This window comes from Ranitomeya imitator, chromosome 4, assembly GCF_032444005.1.
Source record: "Ranitomeya imitator isolate aRanImi1 chromosome 4, aRanImi1.pri, whole genome shotgun sequence".
Classification (NCBI taxonomy): domain Eukaryota; kingdom Metazoa; phylum Chordata; class Amphibia; order Anura; family Dendrobatidae; genus Ranitomeya; species Ranitomeya imitator.
This window is the reverse complement of record NC_091285.1, coordinates 576,220,588-576,245,343: the sequence shown is the minus strand read 5'-3', so window position 1 is coordinate 576,245,343 and position 24,756 is coordinate 576,220,588. Positions and strand designations below refer to the sequence as shown.

At 48.8% G+C, this 24,756-nt stretch overlaps 1 protein-coding gene across 2 annotated transcripts in view; it reads right to left on the bottom strand.

Annotated features, from left to right (window-relative positions):
* SLC24A1 (solute carrier family 24 member 1) overlaps window positions 1–24,756 on the bottom strand; it is a 175,540-nt gene that overhangs the window by 146,375 nt on the left and 4,409 nt on the right. For both annotated transcript variants that reach the window (XM_069766376.1, XM_069766375.1), the window contains exon 3: window positions 22,258–22,317. In XM_069766376.1, coding sequence (XP_069622477.1) covers window positions 22,258–22,317 — 60 coding nt within the window. The remainder of the gene's footprint in view (window positions 1–22,257; window positions 22,318–24,756) is intronic.

The window sequence follows — 24,756 nt, the reverse complement described above, 5'->3', positions numbered from 1 at the left end:
ATGCAAGTCAATGGGGGAGCATAGTCGGCAGTGAGTAGAGGCCAGGAAAACATGTACAGAGTCCATTTGAATGGCAAAAACCTCCATTCTTGTTACTGAAGCTTGTCAATCTTAATTTAGCTTATAATAATTGTAAGGCATTTGCAATTGGGGGTCATTTGGCTAAAGTTGTGGGTGGTAGGGCTGGTTCAAGTAATTAGTGGGCCCAGTAAATCTGGACCACGTCACGGCAGTGGAGCAGGGAGAGGTAAGTATTTCAACTTTGCAAGTGCTGTGATCCTGAGCAAGCAGGGGGGGCCCACTCGTTGGCATTGGCACTGGCACAGGGCCCCTCAAAGTACAGCGGTGTGTTTGCACGGCGGGGGCGCCTCCCACCGGCAGCAACACTTTTGCGTACTATGAGGGGCCCTGTGCCAGTGACGTCGCCAATGAGTATTCCTCCCCCCACCTGATGAAGGAACCTGCACCTTCATCTGCACCTTCCTCTTTGTCCCCGTGTAAGGTGGTATGGTATGCGGGAAGGGGGACCTGACTTTCAGCAGGGTCACAATCTTGCAGTGTAGCGTGCACGGGGAATGTTGCATTATGGGTCAATGTACCAGCAGACTCATCTATCACTGGCTGGGCAATGGGCAGGATGAGGGGGAAACAGATATGGGCCCAAAGAATAAAGTGGGCTAAATGCAGTTCAAAATTGGTAACAGGACTAACCAGGGGGCATTGTTTTGTTCAGTGGAGGACAACTGGAATGAGAGGCTGACATAGAGAGTAGGCCCAAATCAGTAAGTATTCTAAATGCAGTTCAAAATTGGCAACAGTAGTAAACCGGCGGCACAGCTTTGTTCACTATAGGAGAACAGCAAGGAGCGGCAGACACAGATAGAAGGCTCCAACCCAACTAGTAGGCCGAATGCAGTGTTGTTTTCAACAACTACTAAACGAGAGCTTTAAGATTGAAGCAATGGAGAGGAAACCTGGAGAGCACCTTGGAGCGTAAGACACCGTCTCTACAACCCAGACCCAACTTGTAGGCCGAATGCAGTGTTGTTTTCAACAACTACTTAAGAAGAGCCAGAAGATCGAAGCAATGGAGAGGCAACCTGGGGAACACCTTGGAGTGGAACACACCGTCTCTACACCCCAGACCCAACTTGTAGGCTGAATGCAGTGTTGTTTTCAACAACTACTAAACGAGAGCCAGAAGATCGAAGCAATGGAGAGGCAACCTGGGGAACACCTTGGAGTGGAACACACCGTCTCTACACCCCAGACCCAACTTGTAGGCCGAATGCAGTGTTGTTTTTAACAACTACTAAACGAGAGCTAGAAGCTCTAAGCTATGGAGAGGAAACCTGGGGAACACCTTTGAGCGGCAGACACCGTTAGTAGGCCCTACCGAAGTAGTAGTAGTAGCCCCAATGCAGTTTTCAAATTCCTATAGGCTGAAAACCAGACTATTGACGCTCAGCTTTTTTAAAAGGAGGACAGCTGTATTGAGTGGCGCAGACAGACACAGGTAGTAGGCCTTAAACACAACATTTGGCTCAATGCAGTTTAAAAAAGGTTACAGGGGTACACAGGCAGCATTGGTCTGTTCAGTGGAGTACAATTTCAATTATGGACCACAGACAGAGTTTGTATGCCTACTATTAAAAAAAGGATGCTCTATGCAATTTAAAATAGGTTCCAGGGGTACACGGGCAGCAGTGGTCTGGTCAGTGGAGGACTAGTGGAAGGAGGGACCGCAGACAGGCGTAGTAGGCCTAACATAACAAAATTTTGCTGTAGGCACTTTTAAATTGGTTCCAGGGGTACATGGGCAGCAGTAGACAGGACACTGGAGGACTAGTGGAAGGAGGGACCGCAGACAGGCGTAGTAGGCCTAACATAACAAAATTTGGCTGTAGGCACTTTCACATTGGTTCCAGGGGTACACGGGCAGCAGTGGACAGGTCAGTGGAGGACTAGTGGAAGGAGGGACCGCAGACAGGCATAGTAGGCCTAACATAACAAATTTTGGCTGTAGGCACTTGCAATTCTCTTGCAGGGGTACGCAGGCAGCATTGGTGTTGTCAGCGGAGGCCGATTGTAATGAGTGTCTGCCAGTTAGTACTCCAAAAAAATAAATAGATGTTAATGTCTCGCATTACAACAAAACCAAAACACAAAAGGGTGGAATACTTAGGTACAGGGGTGGGCTCCTCTACTGAGTTTTAGACCTAGTAATTTGGCGCTAATTATTTACTGGTGTAAATATAGGACACTGCCCCTGTCTATGTTAAGTACCATCATACATGTCAACACAATGGTATTGTCAGTGCCAGGCATTGAATGATGTCAGCGCATAGACTAAACATTGGTGGAACTGTGAGAGATAATTGTGCAAGTGGTAGAGCAATGTTTGAGCTGGGGGGGGGAACTCTCTTGTGGCCGGCGGTACAGGCCCAGGGCCCCTCATGTTACAACAGTGTGTCTGACGTTGAGTGCGCACCACCACCGCCAGAGACACTTTATTGTACAATGAGGGACCCAGTGGCAGTGCCGTCGACCAAAAGCGGACACACCCACCTCTTCAGACAAACGGCACTCTCACGGGTGCTTGCGCCAAGTGGCGAGACCACGGCCCCGTGGGGGGAGTTTGGCCATTTTGGGAGGTGTAAACATGTCGTATGCTGGACAATCAGCTGCTGCAAATTACGCGATTGGAAAAGTCAGTCAGAGTAGTCCACAAGCAAGACCTTTTCATAGGAAAGCTAGGTGTCAGCCGGGCAAGGTGGGGCAAAAGAATTCGAAATCCAGTTGTGGTTCATTTTAATGAAGGTTAGATCATCAACATTTTGGGTAGCCAGACGAGTCCTTTTTTCGGTTAATATTGAACCTGCAGCACTGAATACTCTTTCTGATAGGACACTAGCTGCCGGGCAAGCAAGCTCCTGCAATGCATATTCTGCCAATTCTGGCCAGGTGTCTAATTTGGATGCCCAGTAATCAAATGGGAATGACGGTTGAGGGAGAACATCGATAAGGGATGAAAAATAGTTAGTAACCATACTGGACAAATGTTGTCTCCTGTCACTTTGAATTGATGCTGCAGTACCTGTCCTGTCTGCGGTCATAGCAAAATCACTCCACAACCTGGTCAGAAAACCCCTCTGTCCAACACCACTTCTGATTTCTGCACCTCTAACACCTCTGGTCTGCTGCCCCCTGCAGCTCGTGTGAGAACGATCACGGGCGCTGTGTGCTGGGAATGCCTGAAGCAAACGGTCAACAAGAGTTGATTGTTTGGTTGCTAATATTAGTTCCAAGTTCTCATGTGGCATAATATTTTGCAATTTGCCTTTATAGCGAGGATCAAGGAGGCAGGCCAACCAGTAATCGTCATCGTTCATCATTTTAGTAATGCGTGTGTCCCTTTTGAGGATACGTAAGGCATAATCCGCCATGTGGGCCAAAGTTCCAGTTGTCAAATCTGCGGTTGTGCTGGGTTGAGGGGCTGTTTCAGGCAAAGACCACTGATAGGTCTGCATACGGCTGGAGTGTACGGGCGAACGGCGGATATGCGAGCAAAGTCCGCGCACTTTGAGGAGCAGGTCGGATAACCCCGGATAACTTTTCAGGAAGCACTGCACCACCAGGTTTAAGGTGTGAGCCAGGCAAGGAATGTGTTTCAGTTGGGAAAGGGAGATGGCAGCCATGAAATTCCTTCCGTTATCACTCACTACCTTGCCTGCCTCAAGATCTACAGTGCCCAGCCACGACTGCGTTTCTTTCTGCAAGAACTCGGACAGAACTTCCGCGGTGTGTCTGTTGTCGCCCAAACACTTCATAGCCAATACAGCCTGCTGACGCTTGCCAGTAGCTGCCCCATAATGGGACAACTGGTGTGCAACAGTGGCAGCTGCGGATGGAGTGGTTGGGTGACTGCGGTCTGTGGACGAGCTCTCGCTTCTGCAGGAGGACGAGGAGGAGGAGGAGGGGGTGCGAACGGCTACAGCCAACTGTTTCCTAGACCGTGGGCTAGGCAGAACTGTCCCAAAATTGCTGTCCCCTGTGGACCCTGCATCCACCACATTCACCCAGTGTGCCGTGATGGACACGTAACGTCCCTGGTCATGCCTACTGGTCCATGCATCTGTTGTCAGGTGCACCTTTGTACTCACAGATTGTCTGAGTGCATGGACGATGCGCTCTTTAACATGCTGGTGGAGGGCTGGGATGGCTTTTCTCGAAAAGAAGTGTCGACTGGGTAGCTCGTAGCGTGGTACAGCGTAGTCCATCAGGGCTTTGAAAGCTTCGCTTTCAACTAACCGGTAGGGCATCATCTCTAACGAGATTAGTCTAGCTATGTGGGCGTTCAAACCCTGTGTACGCGGATGCGAGGCTAAGTACTTCCTTTTTCTAACCAGAGTCTCATGTAGGGTGAGCTGGACTGGAGAGCTGGAGATCGTGGAACTAGCGGGGGTGCCGGTGGACATGGCAGACTGAGAGACGGTTGGAGACGGTATTGTTGCCGCCGGTGCCCTAGATGCAGTGTTTCCTACTACGAAACTGGTGATTCCCTGACCCTGACTGCTTTGGCCTGGCAAAGAAACCTGCACAGATACTGCAGGTGGTGCGGAAAATGGTGGCCTTAGGCTACGTTCACATTTGCGTTGTGCGCCGCTGCGTCGGCGATGCAACGCACAACGCAAATAAAAACGCACCAAAACGCACGCAAAAACACTGCGTTTTGCGATGCATGCATCGTTTTTTGCCGAAATTTGGACGCAAGAAAAATGCAACTTGTTGCGTTTTCTTGGTCCGACGCTTGCGGCAAAAAAGACGCATGCGTCGCACAACGCAACAAACAAAAACGCATGCGTCCCCCATGTTAAATATAGGGGTGCATGACGCATGCGTCGCCGCTGCGTCGCCCGACGCAAACCCGACGCAAACTAGCATAACGCTAGTGTGAACGTAGCCTTACACTGACGGAAGGGATGTAGCGTTGCTGACTAGCTTCATTGGCCGAGGGTGCTACAACCTTAAGGGACGTTTGGTAGTTAGTCCAGGCTTGCAAATGCATGGTGGTTAAATGTCTATGCATGCAACTTGTATTTAGACTTTTCAGATTCTGACCTCTGCTTAAGGTAGTTGAACATTTTTGACAGATGACTTTGCGCTGATCAATTGGATGTTGTTTAAAAAAATGCCAGACTGCACTCTTTCTAGCATCGGATCCCTTTTCAGGCATTGCAGACTGAGCTTTAACCGGATGGCCACGCTGTCCTCCAACAGGTTTTGGCTTTGCCACGCGTTTTGGGCTAGATACGGGCCCGGCAGATGGAACCTGTTGCGATGTTGATGCCTGCTGCGGCCCCTCCTCCTCCGCTTCAGAACTACTGCCGCCTGCACCCTGTTCCCCCAATGGCTGCCAATCGGGGTCAACAACTGGGTCATCTATAACCTAGGTCGTGTGCAACTTCGTCTGTGTCACCGTGTAAGTCGGTGGTATAGCGTTCGTGACGGGGCACCATAGTCTCATCAGGGTCTGATTCTGGATCAGTACCCTGCGATGGCAATGTTGTGGTCTGAGTCAAAGGACCAGCATAGTAGTCTGGCTGTGGCTGTGCATCAGTGCACTCCATGTCAGATTCAACTTGTCATGGGCATGGCCTGTTAACTGTTTCACTTTCTAAGCCAGGGACGGTATGTGTAAAGAGCTCCATGGAGTAACCCGTTGTGTCGCCTGCTACATCCTTCTCTGTTGCTGTTTTTGCTGAAGAGGACACGGAAGCGACTTGTCCCTGATCGTGAACATCCACTAACGACGCGCTGTTTTTACATTTACCAGTTTCAGAAGAGGAGGCAAAAGAGCTAGAGGCTGAGTCAGCAAGGTAAGCCAAAACTTGCTCTTGCTGCTCCGGCTTTAAAAGCGGTTTTCCTACTCCCAGAAAAGGGAGCGTTCGAGGCCTTGTGTAGCCAGACGACGAACCTGGCTCCACAGCTCGAGACTTAGGTGCTATATTGTTTTTCCCACGACCACCCGATGCTCCACTACCACTACCATCATTACCAGCTGGCAATGAACGCCCACGGCCACGACCTCTTCCACCAGACTTCCTCTTTGTTTTAAAACGTCACCAAACTAACGGTATTTGTTACTGTCAAACAACTTACAAGGTGAACTCTAACTTCTGTATGATTTAGATATCCCTTTATAGGTGGGTGAGACCGCAAGGAAAATCAGGCACGATGTTACACATTCTGTTTTCTGTGGCACCAAATGAGAGAGATGCCACACACGCAGGACTGTCACTCAAGCACAAAGGCCAATATTAATCTCCCACTGTTTTTTTTTTTTTCAGGGAGAATTTAGATACCAAATTAAAAAAAAAACAAACACTAGGCTTTCTATGGCCCACTATTTAAGAGAGATGGCACACTCAGGACTGGCAGACAAGCAGAAAGGTAAATATTAATCTCCCACTGTTTTTTTTTTTCAGGGAGAATTTAGATACCAAATTTAAAAAAAAACCACTAGGCTTTCTATGGCCCACTATTTAAGAGAGATGGCACACTCAGGACTGGCACACAAGCAGAAAGGCCAATATTAATCTCCCACTGTTTTTTTTTTTCAGGGAGAATTTAGATACAAAATTTAAAAAAAAACCACTAGGCTTTCTATGGCCCACTATTTAAGAGAGATGGCACACTCAGGACTGGCAGACAAGCAGAAAGGCCAATATTAATCTCCCACTTTTTTTTTTTTTTCAGGGAGAATTTAGATACCAAATTTAAAAAAAAAACACTAGGCTTTCTATGGCCCACTATTTAAGAGAGATGGCACACTCAGGACTGGCACACAAGCAGAAAGGCCAATATTTATCTCCCACTGTTTTTTTAATTTTTTCAGGGAGAAGTTAGATACCAAATTTTAAAAAAAAACCACTAGGCTTTCTATGGCCCACTATTTAAGAGAGATGGCACACTCAGGACTGGCACACAAGCAGAAAGGCCAATATTAATCTCCCACTGTTTTTTTTTTTTTTTCAGGGAGAATTTAGATACCAAATTTAAAAAAAAAAAAAAACACTAGGCTTTCTATGGCCCACTATTTAAGAGAGATGGCACACTCAGGACTGGCAGGCAAGCAGAAAGGCCAATATTAATCTCCCACATTTTTTTTTATTTTTTCAGGGAGAATTTAGATACCAAATTAAAAAAAAAAAAAAAGCTTTCTATGGCCTACTATTTAAGAGAGATGGCACACTCAGGACTGGCAGACAAGCAGAAAGGCCAATATTAATCTCCCACTGTTTTTTTTTTCAGGGAGAATTTAGATACCAAATTAAAAAAAAAAACACTAGGCTTTCTATGGCCCACTATTTAAGAGAGATGGCACACTCAGGACTGGCACACAAGCAGAAAGGCCAATATTTATCTCCCACTGTTTTTTTAATTTTTTCAGGGAGAAGTTAGATACCAAATTAAAAAAAAACACTAGGCTTTCTATGGCCCACTAATTAAGAGAGATGGCACACTCAGGACTGGCAGACAAGCAGAAAGGCCAATATTAATCTCCCACTGTTTTTTTTTTTCAGGGAGAATTTAGATACCAAATTAAAAAAAAAAACACTAGGCTTTCTATGGCCCACTATTTAAGAGAGATGGCACACTCAGGACTGGCACACAAGCAGAAAGGCCAATATTAATCTCCCACTGTTTTTTTTTCCAGGGAGAATTTAGATACCAAATTTAAAAAAAAAAAAACACTAGGCTTTCTAAGGCCCACTATTTAAGAGAGATGGCACACTCAGGACTGGCAGACAAGCAGAAAGGCCAATATTAATCTCCCACGTTTTTTTTTATTTTTTCAGGGAGAATTTAGATACCAAATTTAAAAAAAAAACACTAGGCTTTCTATGGCCCACTATTTAAGAGAGATGGCACACACAGGACTGGCACTCTAGCAGAAATGCCAATCTTAATCTCCCACAACTTATTTTTTTAGGGAGAATTAAAAAAAAAAAAAAAAAAAAAGGGACTGTCCTACAATTACTATCTCCCTGCATAGTGGATGCTTTCCTGAAACGGAAAGTACTTGCAAGCAGCATAATACAAAGAATAGCAGGTTTACCCAGAATCCTTTGCAGTAGGCGGAGCTATGCAAATCATCTCTTTCCACCCCTGTCTAATCCACAGCGCTTGGAACCGCCAAGTGTGCAATGCTGCGGATTAGTTTATAAATTTACACAGCCAACCAATTCCTACCTGTGGACATGTGTTTCGGGCTTTAGGCCCTCATCAGCACAGGGCTGGAATTGGTTGGCTGTATGGAGTGAGGCTCGGTGAGCAAGCGATACATACATGCTAGCCACCTTAGGGAGAGACCCAAGTTGGGCTAAATGTAGCGGGACGAAAGAGACCGAAAAGCCCTCTACTTAAAGGAAATACATAGTGGATGCTTTCCTGAAACGGAAAGTACTTGCAAGCAGCATAATACAAAGAATAGCAGGTTTACCCAGAATCCTTTGCAGTAGGCGGAGCTATGCAAATCATCTCTTTCCACCCCTGTCTAATCCACAGCGCTTGGAACCGCCAAGTGTGCAATGCTGCGGATTAGTTTATAAATTTACACAGCCAACCAATTCCTACCTGTGGACACGTGTTTCGGGCTTTAGGCCCTCATCAGCACAGGGCTGGAATTGGTTGGCTGTATGGAGTGAGGCTCGGTGAGCAAGCGATACATACATGCTAGCCACCTTAGGGAGAGACCCAAGTTGGGCTAAATGTAGCGGGACGAAAGAGACCGAGGGCTTAAGTAGAGGGCTTTTCGGTCTCTTTCGTCCCGCTACATTTAGCCCAACTTGGGTCTCTCCCTAAGGTGGCTAGCATGTATGTATCTCCCTGCAGTAATCTCAGCCAGGTATGGCAGGCAGCAATAAGAAGGAGTGGACTGCTGCACAAATTAAATCAAATGTGTGGACAAACAAAAAAGATAGCTGTGCAGAAAGGAAGGAACAACAGGATTTGTGCTTTGAAAAAAGCAGTTGGTTTGCACAGCGGCGTACACACAGCAATGCAGCTATCAGGGAGCCTTCTAGGGCAGCCCAATGAGCTACAGCGCTGAGGAAAAAAAAATGTAGCTTCCACTGTCCCTGCAAACAAAAGGTGGTGTTGGACAGTGGAAATCGCTACAGCACAAGCGGTTTGGTGGTTAATGGACCCTGCCTAACGCTATCCCTGCTTCTGACGAAGCGGCAGGAACCTCTCCCTATGCTCAGATCAGCAGCAGTAAGTTGGCGGTCGGCGGGAACGCCTCTTTATAGCCCCTGTGACGCCGCAGACAGCAAGCCAATCACTGCAATGCCCTTCTCTAAGATGGTGGGGACCAGGACCTATGTCATCACGCTGCCCACACTCTGCGTCCACCTTCATTGGCTGAGAAATGGCGCTTTTAGCGTCATTGAAACGCGACTTTGGCGCGAAAGTCGCGTACCGCATGGCCTACCCCACACAGGGGTCAGGTCGGGTTTCGTGAAACCCGACTGTGCCAAAAGTCGGTGACTTTTGAAAATGAACGATCCATTTCGCTCAACCCTAGCTACTACAGCTAGACAGTGGTCCTCTTTCACATTGACAGATGGAAATTAAATAAATAGGCAAATAGAAAAGCTGGAGAGGAGGGTCTCCACAGCTATATGCATAGGAATGAGTGGTCTGCCACACAGCACAGCAAGGGACAAATGATGTCTGCCACATAGCACAGCGAGGGAGGAATAGTGTCTGCCACACAGGGCAGCTAGGGAAGAATGATGTCTGCCACATAGGACAGCAAGGGGCGAATGGTTTCTGCCACACAGGACAGCTAGGGAAGAATGGTGTCTGCCACACAGCACAGCAAGGGACGAATGGTGTCTGCCACACAGAACAGCTAGGGAACAATGGTGTCTGCCACAAAGAACAGCTAGGGAACAATGGGGTCTGCCACACAGAACAGCTAGGGAAGAATGGTGTCTGCCACACAGGACAGCGAGGGAAGAATGGTGTCTGCCACACAGGACAGCTAGGGACAAATGGTGTCTGCCACACAGGACATCAAGGGAACAATGGTGTCTGCCACACAGAACAGCGAGGGAAGAATGGTGTCTGCCACACAGCACAGCGAGGGACGAATAGTGTCTGCCACACAGGACAGCTAGGGAAGAATGGTGTCTGCCACACAGGACAGCTAGGGAAGAATGATGTCTGCCATACAGGACAGCGAGGGAACAATGGTGTCTGCCACACAGGACAGCTAGGGAAGAATGATGTCTGCCACACAGCACAGCGATGGACGAATGGTGTCTGCCACACAGGGGAGCTAGGGAAGAATGGTGTCTGCCACACAGAACAACAAGGGGAAAATGGTGTCTGCCACACAGCACAGAGAGGGACGAATAGTGTCTGCCACACAGGGCAGCTAGGGAAGAATGGTGTCTGCCACACAGGACAGCTAGGGAAGAATGATGTCTGCCACACAGTACAGCGAGGGACGAATAGTGTCTGCCACACAGAACAGCAAGGGAACAATGGTGTCTGCCACACAGGACAGCTGGGGACGAATGATGTCTGCCACACAGCACAGCGAGGGACAAATGGTGTCTGCCACACAGGGGAGCTAGGGAAGAATGATGTCTGCCACACAGAACAACTAGGGAAGAATGGTGTCTGCCACACAGGACAACTAGGGTAGAATGGTGTCTGCCACACAGGGCATCTAGGGAAGAATGGTGTCTGCCACACAGCACAGCAAGGGACGAATGGTGTCTGCCACACAGGGTAGCTAGGGAAGAATGCTGTCTGCCACACAGAACAGCTAGGGACGAATGGTGTCTGCCACACAGAACAGCTAGGAAAGAATGGTGTCTGCCACACAGGACAGCTAGGAAAGAATGGTGTCTGCCACACAGAACAGCTAGGAAAAAATGGTGTCTGCCACACAGAACAGCTAGGAAACAATGGTGTCTGCCACACAGGGCAGCTAGAGAACAATGGTGTCTGCCACACAGAACAGCGAGGGAAGAATGGTGTCTGCCACACAGCACAGCGAGGGAAGAATAGTGTCTGCCACACAGGACAGCTAGGGAAGAATGGTGTCTGCCACACAGGGCATCTAGGGAAGAATGGTGTCTGCCACACAGCACAGCAAGGGACGAATGGTGTCTGCCACACAGGGTAGCTAGGGAAGAATGCTGTCTGCCACACAGAACAGCTAGGGACGAATGGTGTCTGCCACACAGAACAGCTAGGAAAGAATGGTGTCTGCCACACAGGACAGCTAGGAAAGAATGGTGTCTGCCACACAGAACAGCTAGGAAAAAATGGTGTCTGCCACACAGAACAGCTAGGAAACAATGGTGTCTGCCACACAGGGCAGCTAGAGAACAATGGTGTCTGCCACACAGAACAGCGAGGGAAGAATGGTGTCTGCCACACAGCACAGCGAGGGAAGAATAGTGTCTGCCACACAGGACAGCTAGGGAAGAATGGTGTCTGCCACACAGGACAGCTAGGGAAGAATGATGTCTGCCACACAGGACAGCGAGGGAACAATGGTGTCTGCCACACAGGACAGCTAGGGAAGAATGATGTCTGCCACACAGCACAGCGAGGGACGAATGGTGTCTGCCACACAGGGCAGCTAGGGAAGAATGGTGTCTGCCACACAGGACAGCTAGGGAAGAATGATGTCTGCCACACAGCACAGCGAGGGACGAATGGTGTCTGCCACACAGGGGAGCTAGGGAAGAATGGTGTCTGCCACACAGAACAACGAGGGGAAAATGGTGTCTGCCACATAGCACAGAGAGGGACGAATAGTGTCTGCCAAACAGGGCAGCTAGGGACGAATTGTGTCTGCCACACAGAACAGCGAGGGAACAATGGTGTCTGCCACACAGGACAGCTGGGGAAGAATGATGTCTGCCACACAGCACAGCGAGGGACGAATGGTGTCTGCCACACAGGGGAGCTAGGGAAGAATGGTGTCTGCCACACAGAACAACGATGGGAAAATGGTGTCTGCCACACAGCACAGAGAGGGACGAATAGTGTCTGCCACACAGGGCAGCTAGGGAAGAATGGTGTCTGCCACACAGCACAGCTCGGGACGAATGGTTTCTGCCACATAGGGGAGCTAGGGAAGAATGGTGTCTGCCACACAGAACAACGAGGGGAAAATGGTGTCTGCCACACAGCACAGAGAGGGACGAATAGTGTCTGCCACACAGGGCAGCTAGGGACGAATGGTGTCTGCCACACAGGACAGTGAGGGAACAATGGTGTCTGCCACACAGGACAGCTAGGGAAGAATGATGTCTGCCACACAGCACAGCAAGGGACGAATGGTTTCTGCCACATAGGGGAGCTAGGGAAGAATGGTGTCTGCCACACAGAACAACGAGGGGAAAATGGTGTCTGCCACACAGCACAGAGAGGGACGAATAGTGTCTGCCACACAGGGCAGCTAGGGACGAATGGTGTCTGCCACACAGGACAGTGAGGGAACAATGGTGTCTGCCACACAAGACAGCTGGGGAAGAATGATGTTTGCCACACAGCACAGCGAGGGACGAATGGTGTCTGCCACACAGGGGAGCTAGGGAAGAATGGTGTCTGCCACACAGAACAACTAGGGAAGAATGGTGTCTGCCACACAGGACAACTAGGGAAGAATGGTGTCTGCCACACAGAACAGCTAGGGACGAATAGTGTCTGCTACACTGGACGGCTAGGAACAATGGTGTCTGCCACATAGGGCAGCTAGGGAAGAATGGTGTCTGCCACACAGGGCATCTAGCGAAGAATGGTGTCTGCCACACAGCACAGCAAGGGACGAATGGTGTCTGCCACACAGGGGAGCTAGGGAAGAATGCTGTCTGCCACACAGAACAGCTAGGGACGAATGGTGTCTGCCACACAGAACAGCTAGGGAAGAATGGTGTCTGCCACACGGGACAGCTAGAGAACATTGGTGTCTGCCACACAGGACAGCTAGGAAACAATGGTGTCTGCCACACAGAACAGCTAGGAAACAATGGTGTCTGCCACACAGGGCAGCTAGAGAACAATGGTGTCTGCCACACAGGGCAGCTAGGGAAGAATGGTGTCTGCCACACAGAGCAGCTAGGGAACAATGGTGTTTGCCACACAGAACAGCTAGGAAACAATGGTGTCTGCCACACAGGGCAGCTAGAGAACAATGGTGTCTGTCACACGGGGCAGCTAGGGAAGAATGGTGTCTGCCACACAGAGCAGCAAGGAAACAATGGTGTCTGCCACACAGAACAGCTAGGAAACAATGGTGTCTGCCACACAGGGCAGCTAGGGAACAATGGTGTCTGTCACACGGGGCAGCTAGAGAGCAATGGTGTCTGCCACACAGGGCAGCTAGGGAAGAATGGTGTCTGCCACACAGGGGAGCTAGGGAAGAATGGTGTCTGCCACACAGGGCAGCTAGAGAACAATGGTGTCTGCCACACAGGGCAGCTAGGGAAGAATGGTGTCTGTTACACAGGGCAGCTAGAGAACAATGGTGTCTGCCACACAGGACAGCTAGGGAAGAATGGTGTCTGCCACACAGAACAACGAGGGGAAAATGGTGTCTGCCACACAGCACAGAGAGGGACGAATAGTGTCTGCCACACAGGGCAGCTAGGGACGAATGGTGTCTGCCACACAGGACAGTGAGGGAACAATGGTGTCTGCCACACAAGACAGCTGGGGAAGAATGATGTCTGCCACACAGCACAGCGAGGGACGAATGGTGTCTGCCACACAGGGGAGCTAGGGAAGAATGGTGTCTGCCACACAGAACAACTAGGGAAGAATGGTGTCTGCCACACAGGACAACTAGGGAAGAATGGTGTCTGCCACACAGGACAACTAGGGAAGAATGGTGTCTGCCACACAGAACAGCTAGGAAACAATGGTGTCTGCCACACAGGGGAGCTAAGGAACAATGGTGTCTGCCACACAGGGCAGCTAGGGAAGAATGGTGTCTGCCACACAGAGCAGCTAGGGAACAATGGTGTCTGCCACACAGAACAGCTAGGAAACAATGGTCTCTGCCACACAGGGCAGCTAGGGAACAATGGTGTCTGTCACACGGGGCAGCTAGAGAACAATGGTGTCTGCCACACAGGGCAGCTAGGGAAGAATGGTGTCTGCCACACAGGGGAGCTAGGGAAGAATGGTGTCTGCCACACAGGGCAGCTAGAGAACAATGGTGTCTGCCACACAGGACAGCTAGGGAAGAATGGTGTCTGCCACACAGCACAGCGAGGGACGAATGGTGTCTGCCACACAGGGGAGCTAGGGAAGAATGGTGTCTGCCACACAGAACAGCTAGGGAAGAATGATGTCTGCCACACAGGGGAGCTAAGGAACAATGGTGTCTGCCACACAGGATAGCTAGGGAGCAATGGTGTCTGCCACACAGAACAGCGAGGGAACAATGGTGTTTGCCACACAGGACAGCTAGGGAAGAATAGTGTCTGCCACACAGGACAGCTAGGGACCAATGGTGTCTGCCACACAGGATAGCTAGGGAACAATGGTGTCTGCCACACAGGACAGCTAGGGAAGAATGGTGTCTGCCACACAGGACAACTAGGGAAGAATGGTGTCTGCCACACAGAACAGCTAGGAAACAATGGTGTCTGCCACACAGGGGAGCTAAGGAACAATGGTGTCTGTCACACAGAACAGCAAGGGAACAATGGTGTCTGCCACACAGGACAACTAGGGAAGAATGGTGTCTGCCACACAGAACAGCTAGGAAACAATGGTGTCTGCCACACAGGAGAGCTAAGGAACAATGGTGTCTGCCACACAGGATAGCTAGGGAGCAATGGTGTCTGCCACACAGAACAGCGAAGGAACAATGGTGTTTGCCACACAGGACAGCTAGGGAAAAATAGTGTCTGCCACACAGGACAGCTAGGGACCAATGGTGTCTGCCACACAGGATAGCTAGGGAACAATGGTGTCTGCCACACAGGACAGCTAGGGAAGAATGGTGTCTGCCACACAGGACAACTAGGGAAGAATGGTGTCTGCCACACAGAACAGCTAGGAAACAATGGTGTCTGCCACGCAGGGGAGCTAAGGAACAATGGTGTCTGTCACACAGAACAGCGAGGGAACAATGGTGTCTGCCACACAGGACAACTAGGGAAGAATGGTGTCTGCCACACAGAACAGCTAGGAAACAATGGTGTCTGCCACACAGGGGAGCTAAGGAACAATGGTGTCTGTCACACAGAACAGCGAGGGAACAATGGTGTCTGCCACACAGGACAGCTAAGGAAGAATGATGTCTGCCACACAGCACAGCGAGGGACGAATGGTGTCTGCCACACAGGGGAGCTAGGGAAGAATGGTGTCTGCCACACAGAACAGCTAGGGACGAATAGTGTCTGCTACGCTGGACAGCTCGGAACAATGGTGTCTGCCACATAGGGCAGCTAGGGAAGAATGGTGTCTGCCACACAGGACAGCTAGGAAACAATGGTGTCTGCCACACAGAACAGCTAGGAAACAATGGTGTCTGCCACACAGGGCAGCTAGAGAACAATGGTGTCTGCCACACAGGGCAGCTAGGGAAGAATGGTGTCTGCCACACAGAGCAGCTAGGGAACAATGGTGTTTGCCACACAGAACAGCTAGGAAACAATGGTGTCTGCCACACAGGGCAGCTAGAGAACAATGGTGTCTGTCACACGGGGCAGCTAGGGAAGAATGGTGTCTGCCACACAGAGCAGCAAGGAAACAATGGTGTCTGCCACACAGAACAGCTAGGAAACAATGGTGTCTGCCACACAGGGCAGCTAGGGAACAATGGTGTCTGTCACACGGGGCAGCTAGAGAGCAATGGTGTCTGCCACACAGGGCAGCTAGGGAAGAATGGTGTCTGCCACACAGGGGAGCTAGGGAAGAATGGTGTCTGCCACACAGGGCAGCTAGAGAACAATGGTGTCTGCCACACAGGGCAGCTAGGGAAGAATGGTGTCTGTTACACAGGGCAGCTAGAGAACAATGGTGTCTGCCACACAGGACAGCTAGGGAAGAATGGTGTCTGCCACACAGAACAACGAGGGGAAAATGGTGTCTGCCACACAGCACAGAGAGGGACGAATAGTGTCTGCCACACAGGGCAGCTAGGGACGAATGGTGTCTGCCACACAGGACAGTGAGGGAACAATGGTGTCTGCCACACAAGACAGCTGGGGAAGAATGATGTCTGCCACACAGCACAGCGAGGGACGAATGGTGTCTGCCACACAGGGGAGCTAGGGAAGAATGGTGTCTGCCACACAGAACAACTAGGGAAGAATGGTGTCTGCCACACAGGACAACTAGGGAAGAATGGTGTCTGCCACACAGAACAGCTAGGAAACAATGGTGTCTGCCACACAGGGGAGCTAAGGAACAATGGTGTCTGCCACACAGGGCAGCTAGGGAAGAATGGTGTCTGCCACACAGAGCAGCTAGGGAACAATGGTGTCTGCCACACAGAACAGCTAGGAAACAATGGTGTCTGCCACACAGGGCAGCTAGGGAACAATGGTGTCTGTCACACGGGGCAGCTAGAGAACAATGGTGTCTGCCACACAGGGCAGCTAGGGAAGAATGGTGTCTGCCACACAGGGGAGCTAGGGAAGAATGGTTTCTGCCACACAGGGCAGCTAGAGAACAATGGTGTCTGCCACACAGGACAGCTAGGGAAGAATGGTGTCTGCCACACAGCACAGCGAGGGACGAATGGTGTCTGCCACACAGGGGAGCTAGGGAAGAATGGTGTCTGCCACACAGAACAGCTAGGGAAGAATGATGTCTGCCACACAGGGGAGCTAAGGAACAATGGTGTCTGCCACACAGGATAGCTAGGGAGCAATGGTGTCTGCCACACAGAACAGCGAGGGAACAATGGTGTTTGCCACACAGGACAGCTAGGGAAGAATAGTGTCTGCCACACAGGACAGCTAGGGACCAATGGTGTCTGCCACACAGGATAGCTAGGGAACAATGGTGTCTGCCACACAGGACAGCTAGGGAAGAATGGTGTCTGCCACACAGGACAACTAGGGAGGAATGGTGTCTGCCACACAGAACAGCTAGGAAACAATGGTGTCTGCCACACAGGGGAGCTAAGGAACAATGGTGTCTGTCACACAGAACAGCAAGGGAACAATGGTGTCTGCCACACAGAACAGCGAGGGAACAATGGTGTTTGCCACACAGGACAGCTAGGGAAAAATAGTGTCTGCCACACAGGACAGCTAGGGACCAATGGTGTCTGCCACACAGGATAGCTAGGGAACAATGGTGTCTGCCACACAGGACAGCTAGGGAAGAATGGTGTCTGCCACACAGGACAACTAGGGAAGAATGGTGTCTGCCACACAGAACAGCTAGGAAACAATGGTGTCTGCCACGCAGGGGAGCTAAGGAACAATGGTGTCTGTCACACAGAACAGCGAGGGAACAATGGTGTCTGCCACACAGGACAACTAGGGAAGAATGGTGTCTGCCACACAGAACAGCTAGGAAACAATGGTGTCTGCCACACAGGGGAGCTAAGGAACAATGGTGTCTGTCACACAGAACAGCGAGGGAACAATGGTGTCTGCCACACAGGACAGTTAAGGAAGAATGATGTCTGCCACACAGCACAGCGAGGGACGAATGGTGTCTGCCACACAGGGGAGCTAGGGAAGAATGGTGTCTGCCACACAGAACAGCTAGGGACGAATAGTGTCTGCTACGCTGGACAGCTCGGAACAATGGTGTCTGCCACATAGGGCAGCTAGGGAAGAATGGTGTCTGCCACACAGGGCATCTAGGGAAGAATGGTGTCTGCCACACAGCACAGCAAGGGACGAATGGTGTCTGCCACACAGGGGAGCTAGGGAAGAATGCTGTCTGCCACACAGAACAGCTAGGGACGAATGGTGTCTGCCACACAGAACAGCTAGGGAAGAATGGTGTCTGCCACACAGGGCAGCTAGAGAACAATGGTGTCTGCCACACAGGGCAGCTAGGGAACAATGGTGTCTGCCACACAGAACAGCTAGGAAACAATGGTGTCTGCCACACAGGGCAGCTAGAGAACAATGGTGTCTGTCACACGGGGCAGCTAGGGAAGAATGGTGTCTGCCACACAGAGCAGCTAGGAAACAATGGTGTCTGCCACACAGAACAGCTAGAGAACAATGGTGTCTGTCACATGGGGCAGCTAGGGAAGAATGGTGTCTGCCACACAGGACAGCTAGAGAACAATGGTGTCTGTCACATGGGGCAGCTAGGGAAGAATGGTGTCTGCCACACAGGACAGCTAGGGAAGAATGGTGTCTGCCACACAGGACAGCTAGGGAAGAATGGTGTCTGCCACACAGGACAGCTAGGAACAATGGTGTCTGCCACACAGGGCAGCTAGAGAACAATGGTGTCTGCCACACAGGGCAGCTAGGGAAGAATGGTGTCTGCCACACAGGGGAGCTAGGGAAGAATGGTGTCTGCCACACAGGGCAGCTAGAGAACAATGGTGTCTGCCACACAGGGCAGCTAGGGAAGAATGGTGTCTGTTACACAGGGCAGCTAGAGAACAATGGTGTCTGCCACACAGGACAGCTAGGGAAGAATTGTGTCTACCACACAGCACAGCGAGGGACGAATGGTGTCTGCCACACGGGAGCTAGGGAAGAATGGTGTCTGCCACACAGAACAGCTAGGGAAGGATGATGTCTGCCACACAGGGGAGCTAAGGAACAATGGTGTCTGCCACACAGAACAGCGAGGGAACAATGGTGTTTGCCACACAGGATAGCTAGGGAAGAATAGTGTCTGCCACACAGGACAGCTAGGGACCAATGGTGTCTGCCACACAGGATAGCTAGGGAACAATGGTGTCTGCCACACAGGACAGCTAGGGAAGAATGGTGTCTGCCACACAGGACAGCTAGGGAAGAATGGTGTCTGCCACACAGGACAGCTAGGGAACAATGGTGTCTGCCACACAGGACAGCTAGGGAAGAATGGTGTCTGCCACACAGGACAGCTAGGGAAGAATGGTGTCTGCCACACAGGACAGCTAGGGAACAATGGTGTCTGCCACACAGGATAGCTAGGGAACAATGGTGTCTGCCACACAGGACAGCTAGGGAAGAATGGTGTCTGCCACACAGGACAGCTAGGGAAGAATGGTGTCTGCCACACAGGACAGCTAGGGAACAATGGTGTCTGCCACACAGGACAGCTAGGGAAGAATGGTGTCTGCCACACAGGACAGCTAGGGAAGAATGGTGTCTGCCACACAGGACAGCTAGGGAACAATGGTGTCTGCCACACAGGATAGCTAGGGAACAATGGTGTCTGCCACACAGGACAGCTAGGGAAGAATGGTGTCTGCCACACAGGACAGCTAGGGAACAATGGTGTCTGCCACACAGGACAACTAGGGAAGAATGGTGTCTGCCACAGAGGACAGCTGATGAATGATGGGCTCAAATAAACTTGAGAAGGATTGGGCTGGTGATATTAAAGGTGAAATCAGTCAGGGAGGAAAGCTCCTGAAATTGCTCTAATCCTTAGAGATTTGTTATTGCTGACCAGGGGTTAGCAGTTGAATAAATACACCTCTTAATTCGTGTATACATAAAAGAAGATTATTTATTATTTATTATATATGATGTTTAGTCTGTAAATAATGTAATTATTTATTACTACCATAATGGGTTCTGGGGTCATCTATTGACCACACACTTGTTTTCCAGAATTCAACAACAAAAAGTACGGTAATATCATTAAGACATTTTTTCACATTTTCTGACATTTATCCATCAATGCCATATACAGAATTAAAGGTTTATCAAACAACACTTGATGCAGAACTCTAACTTGTGGACAGTCATAAGTACAGTTAGGGCCAGAAATATTTGGACAGTGACACAATTTTCGCGAGTTGGGCTCTGCATGCCACCACATTGGATTTGAAATGAAACCTCTACAACAGAATTCAAGTGCAGATTGTAACGTTTAATTTGAAGGGTTGAACAAAAATATCTGATAGAAAATGTAGGAATTGTACACATTTCTTTACAAACACTCCACATTTTAGGAGGTCAAAAGTAATTGGACAAATAAACATAACCCAAACAAAATATTTTTATTTTAAATATTTTGTTGCAAATCCTTTGGAGGCAATCACTGCCTTAAGTCTGGAACCCATGGACATCACCAAACGCTGGGTTTCCTCCTTCTTAATGCTTTGCCAGGCCTTTACAGCCGCAGCCTTCAGGTCTTGCTTGTTTGTGGGTCTTTCCGTCTTAAGTCTGGACTTGAGCAAGTGAAATGCATGCTCAATTGGGTTTAGATCTGGAGATTGACTTGGCCATTGCAGAATGTTCCACTTTTTGGCACTCATGAACTCCTGGGTAGCTTTGGCTGTATGCTTGGGGTCATTGTCCATCTGTACTATGAAGCGCCGTCCAATCAACTTTGCAGCATTTGGCTGAATCTGGGCTGAAAGTATATCCCGGTACACTTCAGAATTCATCCGACTACTCTTGTCTGCTCTTATGTCATCAATAAACACAAGTGACCCAGTGCCATTGAAAGCCATGCATGCCCATGCCATCACGTTGCCTCCACCATGTTTTACAGAGGATGTGGTGTGCCTTGGATCATGTGCCGTTCCCTTTCTTCTCCAAACTTTTTTCTTCCCATCATTCTGGTACAGGTTGATCTTTGTCTCATCTGTCCATAGAATACTTTTCCAGAACTGAGCTGGCTTCTTGAGGTGTTTTTCTGCAAATTTAACTCTGGCCTGTCTATTTTTGGTATTGATGAATGGTTTGCATCTAGATGTGAACCCTTTGTTTTTACTGTCATGGAGTCTTCTCTTTACTGTTGACTTAGAGACAGATACACCTACTTCACTGAGAGTGTTCTGGACTTCAGTTGATGTTGTGAACGGGTTCTTCTTCCCCCAATTAAGTATGCAGCGATCATCCACCACTGTTGTCATCCGTGGACGCCCAGGCCTTTTTGAGTTCCCAAGCTCACCAGTCAATTCCTTTTTTCTCAGAATGTACCCAACTGTTGATTTTGCTACTCCAAGCATGTCTGCTATCTCTCTGATGGATTTTTTCTTTTTTTCAGCCTCAGGATGTTCTGCTTCACCTCAATTGAGAGTTCCTTTGACCGCATGTTGTCTGCTCACAGCAACAGCTTCCAAATGCAAAACCACACACCTGGAATCCACCCCTGACCTTTTAACTACTTCATTGATTACAGGTTAACGAGGGAGACGCCTTCAGAGTTAATTGCAGCCCTTAGAGTCCATTGTCCAATTACTTTTGGTCCCTTGAAAAAGAGGACGCTATGCATTACAGAGCTATGATTCCTAAACCCTTTCTCCGATTTGGATGTGGAAACTATCATATTGCAGCTGGGAGTGTGCACTTTCAGCCCATATCTAATATATAATTGCCTAGAATACTACTTCCTGCAATTTGTGCCAACTTCCGTGGCTTTGTCCGGAGCTAATGTCCGGAGCTAATGTCCGGAGCTAATGTCCGGAGATAAGTGACGTCAACAGTGTCCAGTGTCTGATTGGTTGCCGCCTGCTGCGAGCGACCAATCAGAAACGTGCCGTACTGTGACACACTCCGCCCGCCATTTTGGTGTGATTTTTGAATTTTTACCTCACAGCAAGTTTCTACTGCGTGGAGGCGGGCCCAGTGACGTTGCTCTTCAAGCTCCTGCCGAATTTCGTCAAAAAAATGATAATACCATTTACCAAAACTATATATATTTAGTTGTGAAGTGGTTCAGTGACATTTTCACACCAATTTTGAACTTTTGTTTGGTGTTTTCTCCATATACTGCCTATTATTTTTGTTCTTTCTTACTATTATTTATTAATTGTATTATTCTTACATTTGAATAAATAAAGTATATATGGATTCTAGACTCCCGATTCTTTAGAATCGGGCTGCCATCTAGTTATATATATAATTGTATTTCTGAACATGTTTTTGTAAACAGCTAAAATAACAAAACTTGTGTCACTGTCCAAATATTTCTGGCCCTAACTGTAAGTATGCATATAAAACATGCACATTACCTATGCTTTTTATTTGCAAAACTATGACATTCCACTTTACACACAGGTAATAATGTAAATTGGATTAGATCACTCTGTATTAAGCTCCTTGTATCGCCTACCTTTAATCTGTTGTCTTCTTGTGCCTTTGGCTCATCCCCTGCAAGTGACCCATTGCCCTTCTGTACATAGACATGAAAAGTAATGATGTAACAGCATCAGTCAGGACATTAACACCCATTAGCAACAACAAGGTTAACCCTACTGCATTAAGTGCCTTTTAGTAAAGTGGAAATATGTGGAATTATTCCGATTTTTATTTAAATTCTTGGACATTTTGTTTGTTGCTGGTTGTCAAAATTAAAGGGGTGGTCCAAAGGCAAAGCCATTTTCATTCTAAATCCCTATCTATTGCCATAATCTAAACTATTTTCTAATATACTTGCACTGAAAATTCCCTGTTCTTCTCTAACTACGATATCTAACTATTATTCTATTTTTTTTTCTCCAACTTTCTTTGTGGAAGACTCTTTGTTTGAGAATCCTAGCCCATGCTGGGAAACTCAAATGAAGCTTTTTCAGGGGCCAGAGGCTGCAGTCATTTCCGCAGTCTCTGCCCCCTCCCTGAAATGAAACATCATCAGTGACGCTCCTTTCTGGGGATGGGCTAGTCTCCGTGCTCTATGGACAAATGCAGCGCACTTTGTGTTCCTGGCTCAGATCAGCAATAACAAGCCGGCAACAGAGCAGTGTTAGAATACCTGGATGGAATGTAGAGAACAGTGACGTCACTTGTGGGGCAGTGCTGGTCTCCTGCACTCCGAGTATCTGACATTGCTCTGTTGTCGATTCGTTGCTGCTCATGTGAGCTGTCAACAGAGAGGGCGCTGTCAATGTGCACATTGTGCAGGGACTAGCCCATCCCCTGAAAGGAGCATCAATGATGACGCTTTGTTTCGGGTAGGGGTTAGAGTCTGTGGTAGAGGCAGCAGCCTCTGCCCCCTGATCACTTCATTTTAGTATCCCATCATTCACTAGGATTCTGAAATGTAACATCATAAAAATATAGAATAGCAGTTAGTGTAGTAAGGGAAGGACACAGAATTTTTAATTAAAATATATTAGAAAATAGTTTAGATTATGGCATAAGAAAGATAGGGATTTAGGAGGAAAGTGACCTTGCCTTCGGACCCCCCATTATCATAACTAGATTAGTATGAAGGGTATGGCATTGGGACATATCATGTATCGAGCATTGAGACCAGCCTATCCATCTCACACAATCACTCTTTTGGTATAGAAGCTGTTACAGAACCCCCAGCACCAAGAATATGTTATGCTATATATATATTATGTATAATAGGTTCCATGTGAAATGCATCAGTCTACAGGCTGCATCCCTGGGCAGAGGGGACAAGATATCCCCCTTCTGACCTCCTCCACCTTTGTAATTCCCCCAGTAAATATCAGCAGGCTCCGGCCCCCTGCAGCTATTGTAATGTATGTCTGGCCTGTTTTTTCTATTGGCCTGCCCTGTGTATCTGTGTTATATATTCTGTGTGTTGTAAATAAAGTGTGTTCTTTTTAGACTGGAAATACCTGGAGTAGCAGTCAGCTTTTATATGCTCCCATGTAATCAAGAAATCCTAGCCAGCATCCTTCATTCAGAATCCAGCAAAAGCAGAATGGACCTCCTGAAACACGGGGGGTGCTGAAAGAGGTACTACAGCACAGTAGACCCTGTTACACTGGTGGCAGACAGCGGGATGTGATACCCCTTCTACAGGAGGAAAGGAACGAATGGAAGACAACTACTAGAAGTTAAAGAGGACTACACTAAAAGATCTGGTGGAAGCCCGAGGGTTAATCGCCAGCAACAAAACAAAAGCGGATTTGATAGCAGCCATCATGGAACACGACAGTGCAGCGCCCCCCAATGTGAACGTGGAGGAGACTGAATTCCAGAGGGACGTAAAAACAGACTGGTGTTCTATGGCCCAAACCCTGCAGTAGAGATCATACGAGAGGTGATGGCTGATGTGCGTACTGATCTGAAGGAAGAGATGGCCAAGCGGACCAGGATAGAGCTAGCCAAGATGGAGATGGCAGAGTGGACCAAAGTGGAGCTGGCCAAGATGGAGATGGCAGAGCGGAGAGAGGAGAGTCAGCGAGCAAGGGGAGCTCTGGCCTCCGACCAGGTACCTTCAACAGTAAGCCACAAAAAGATCCAGTATAATGCCTTCCGACAGTTGGGGTAGGCAGAGGAAGACATTGATGGCTTTCTGCAGGACTTTGAGCGGCAGTGTGCCTTTCATCAAGTGAAGCCGGAGGAACGGGTTCAAAAACAGGCCAGACATACAGTACAATAGCCGCAGGGGGCCGGAGCCTGCTGATATTTACTGGGGGAATTACAAAGGTGGAGGAGGTCAGAAGGGTGATATCTTGTCCCCTCTGCCCAGGGATGCAGCCTGTGGACTGATGCATTTCACATGGAACCTATTATACATAATATATACTGTATATAGCATAACATATTCTTGGTGCTGGGGGTTCTGTAACAGAAGCCTATTATGTAGATTATGTAGTATCATAAACTTAGCGGTCAGGTACCTGTCAGGCGG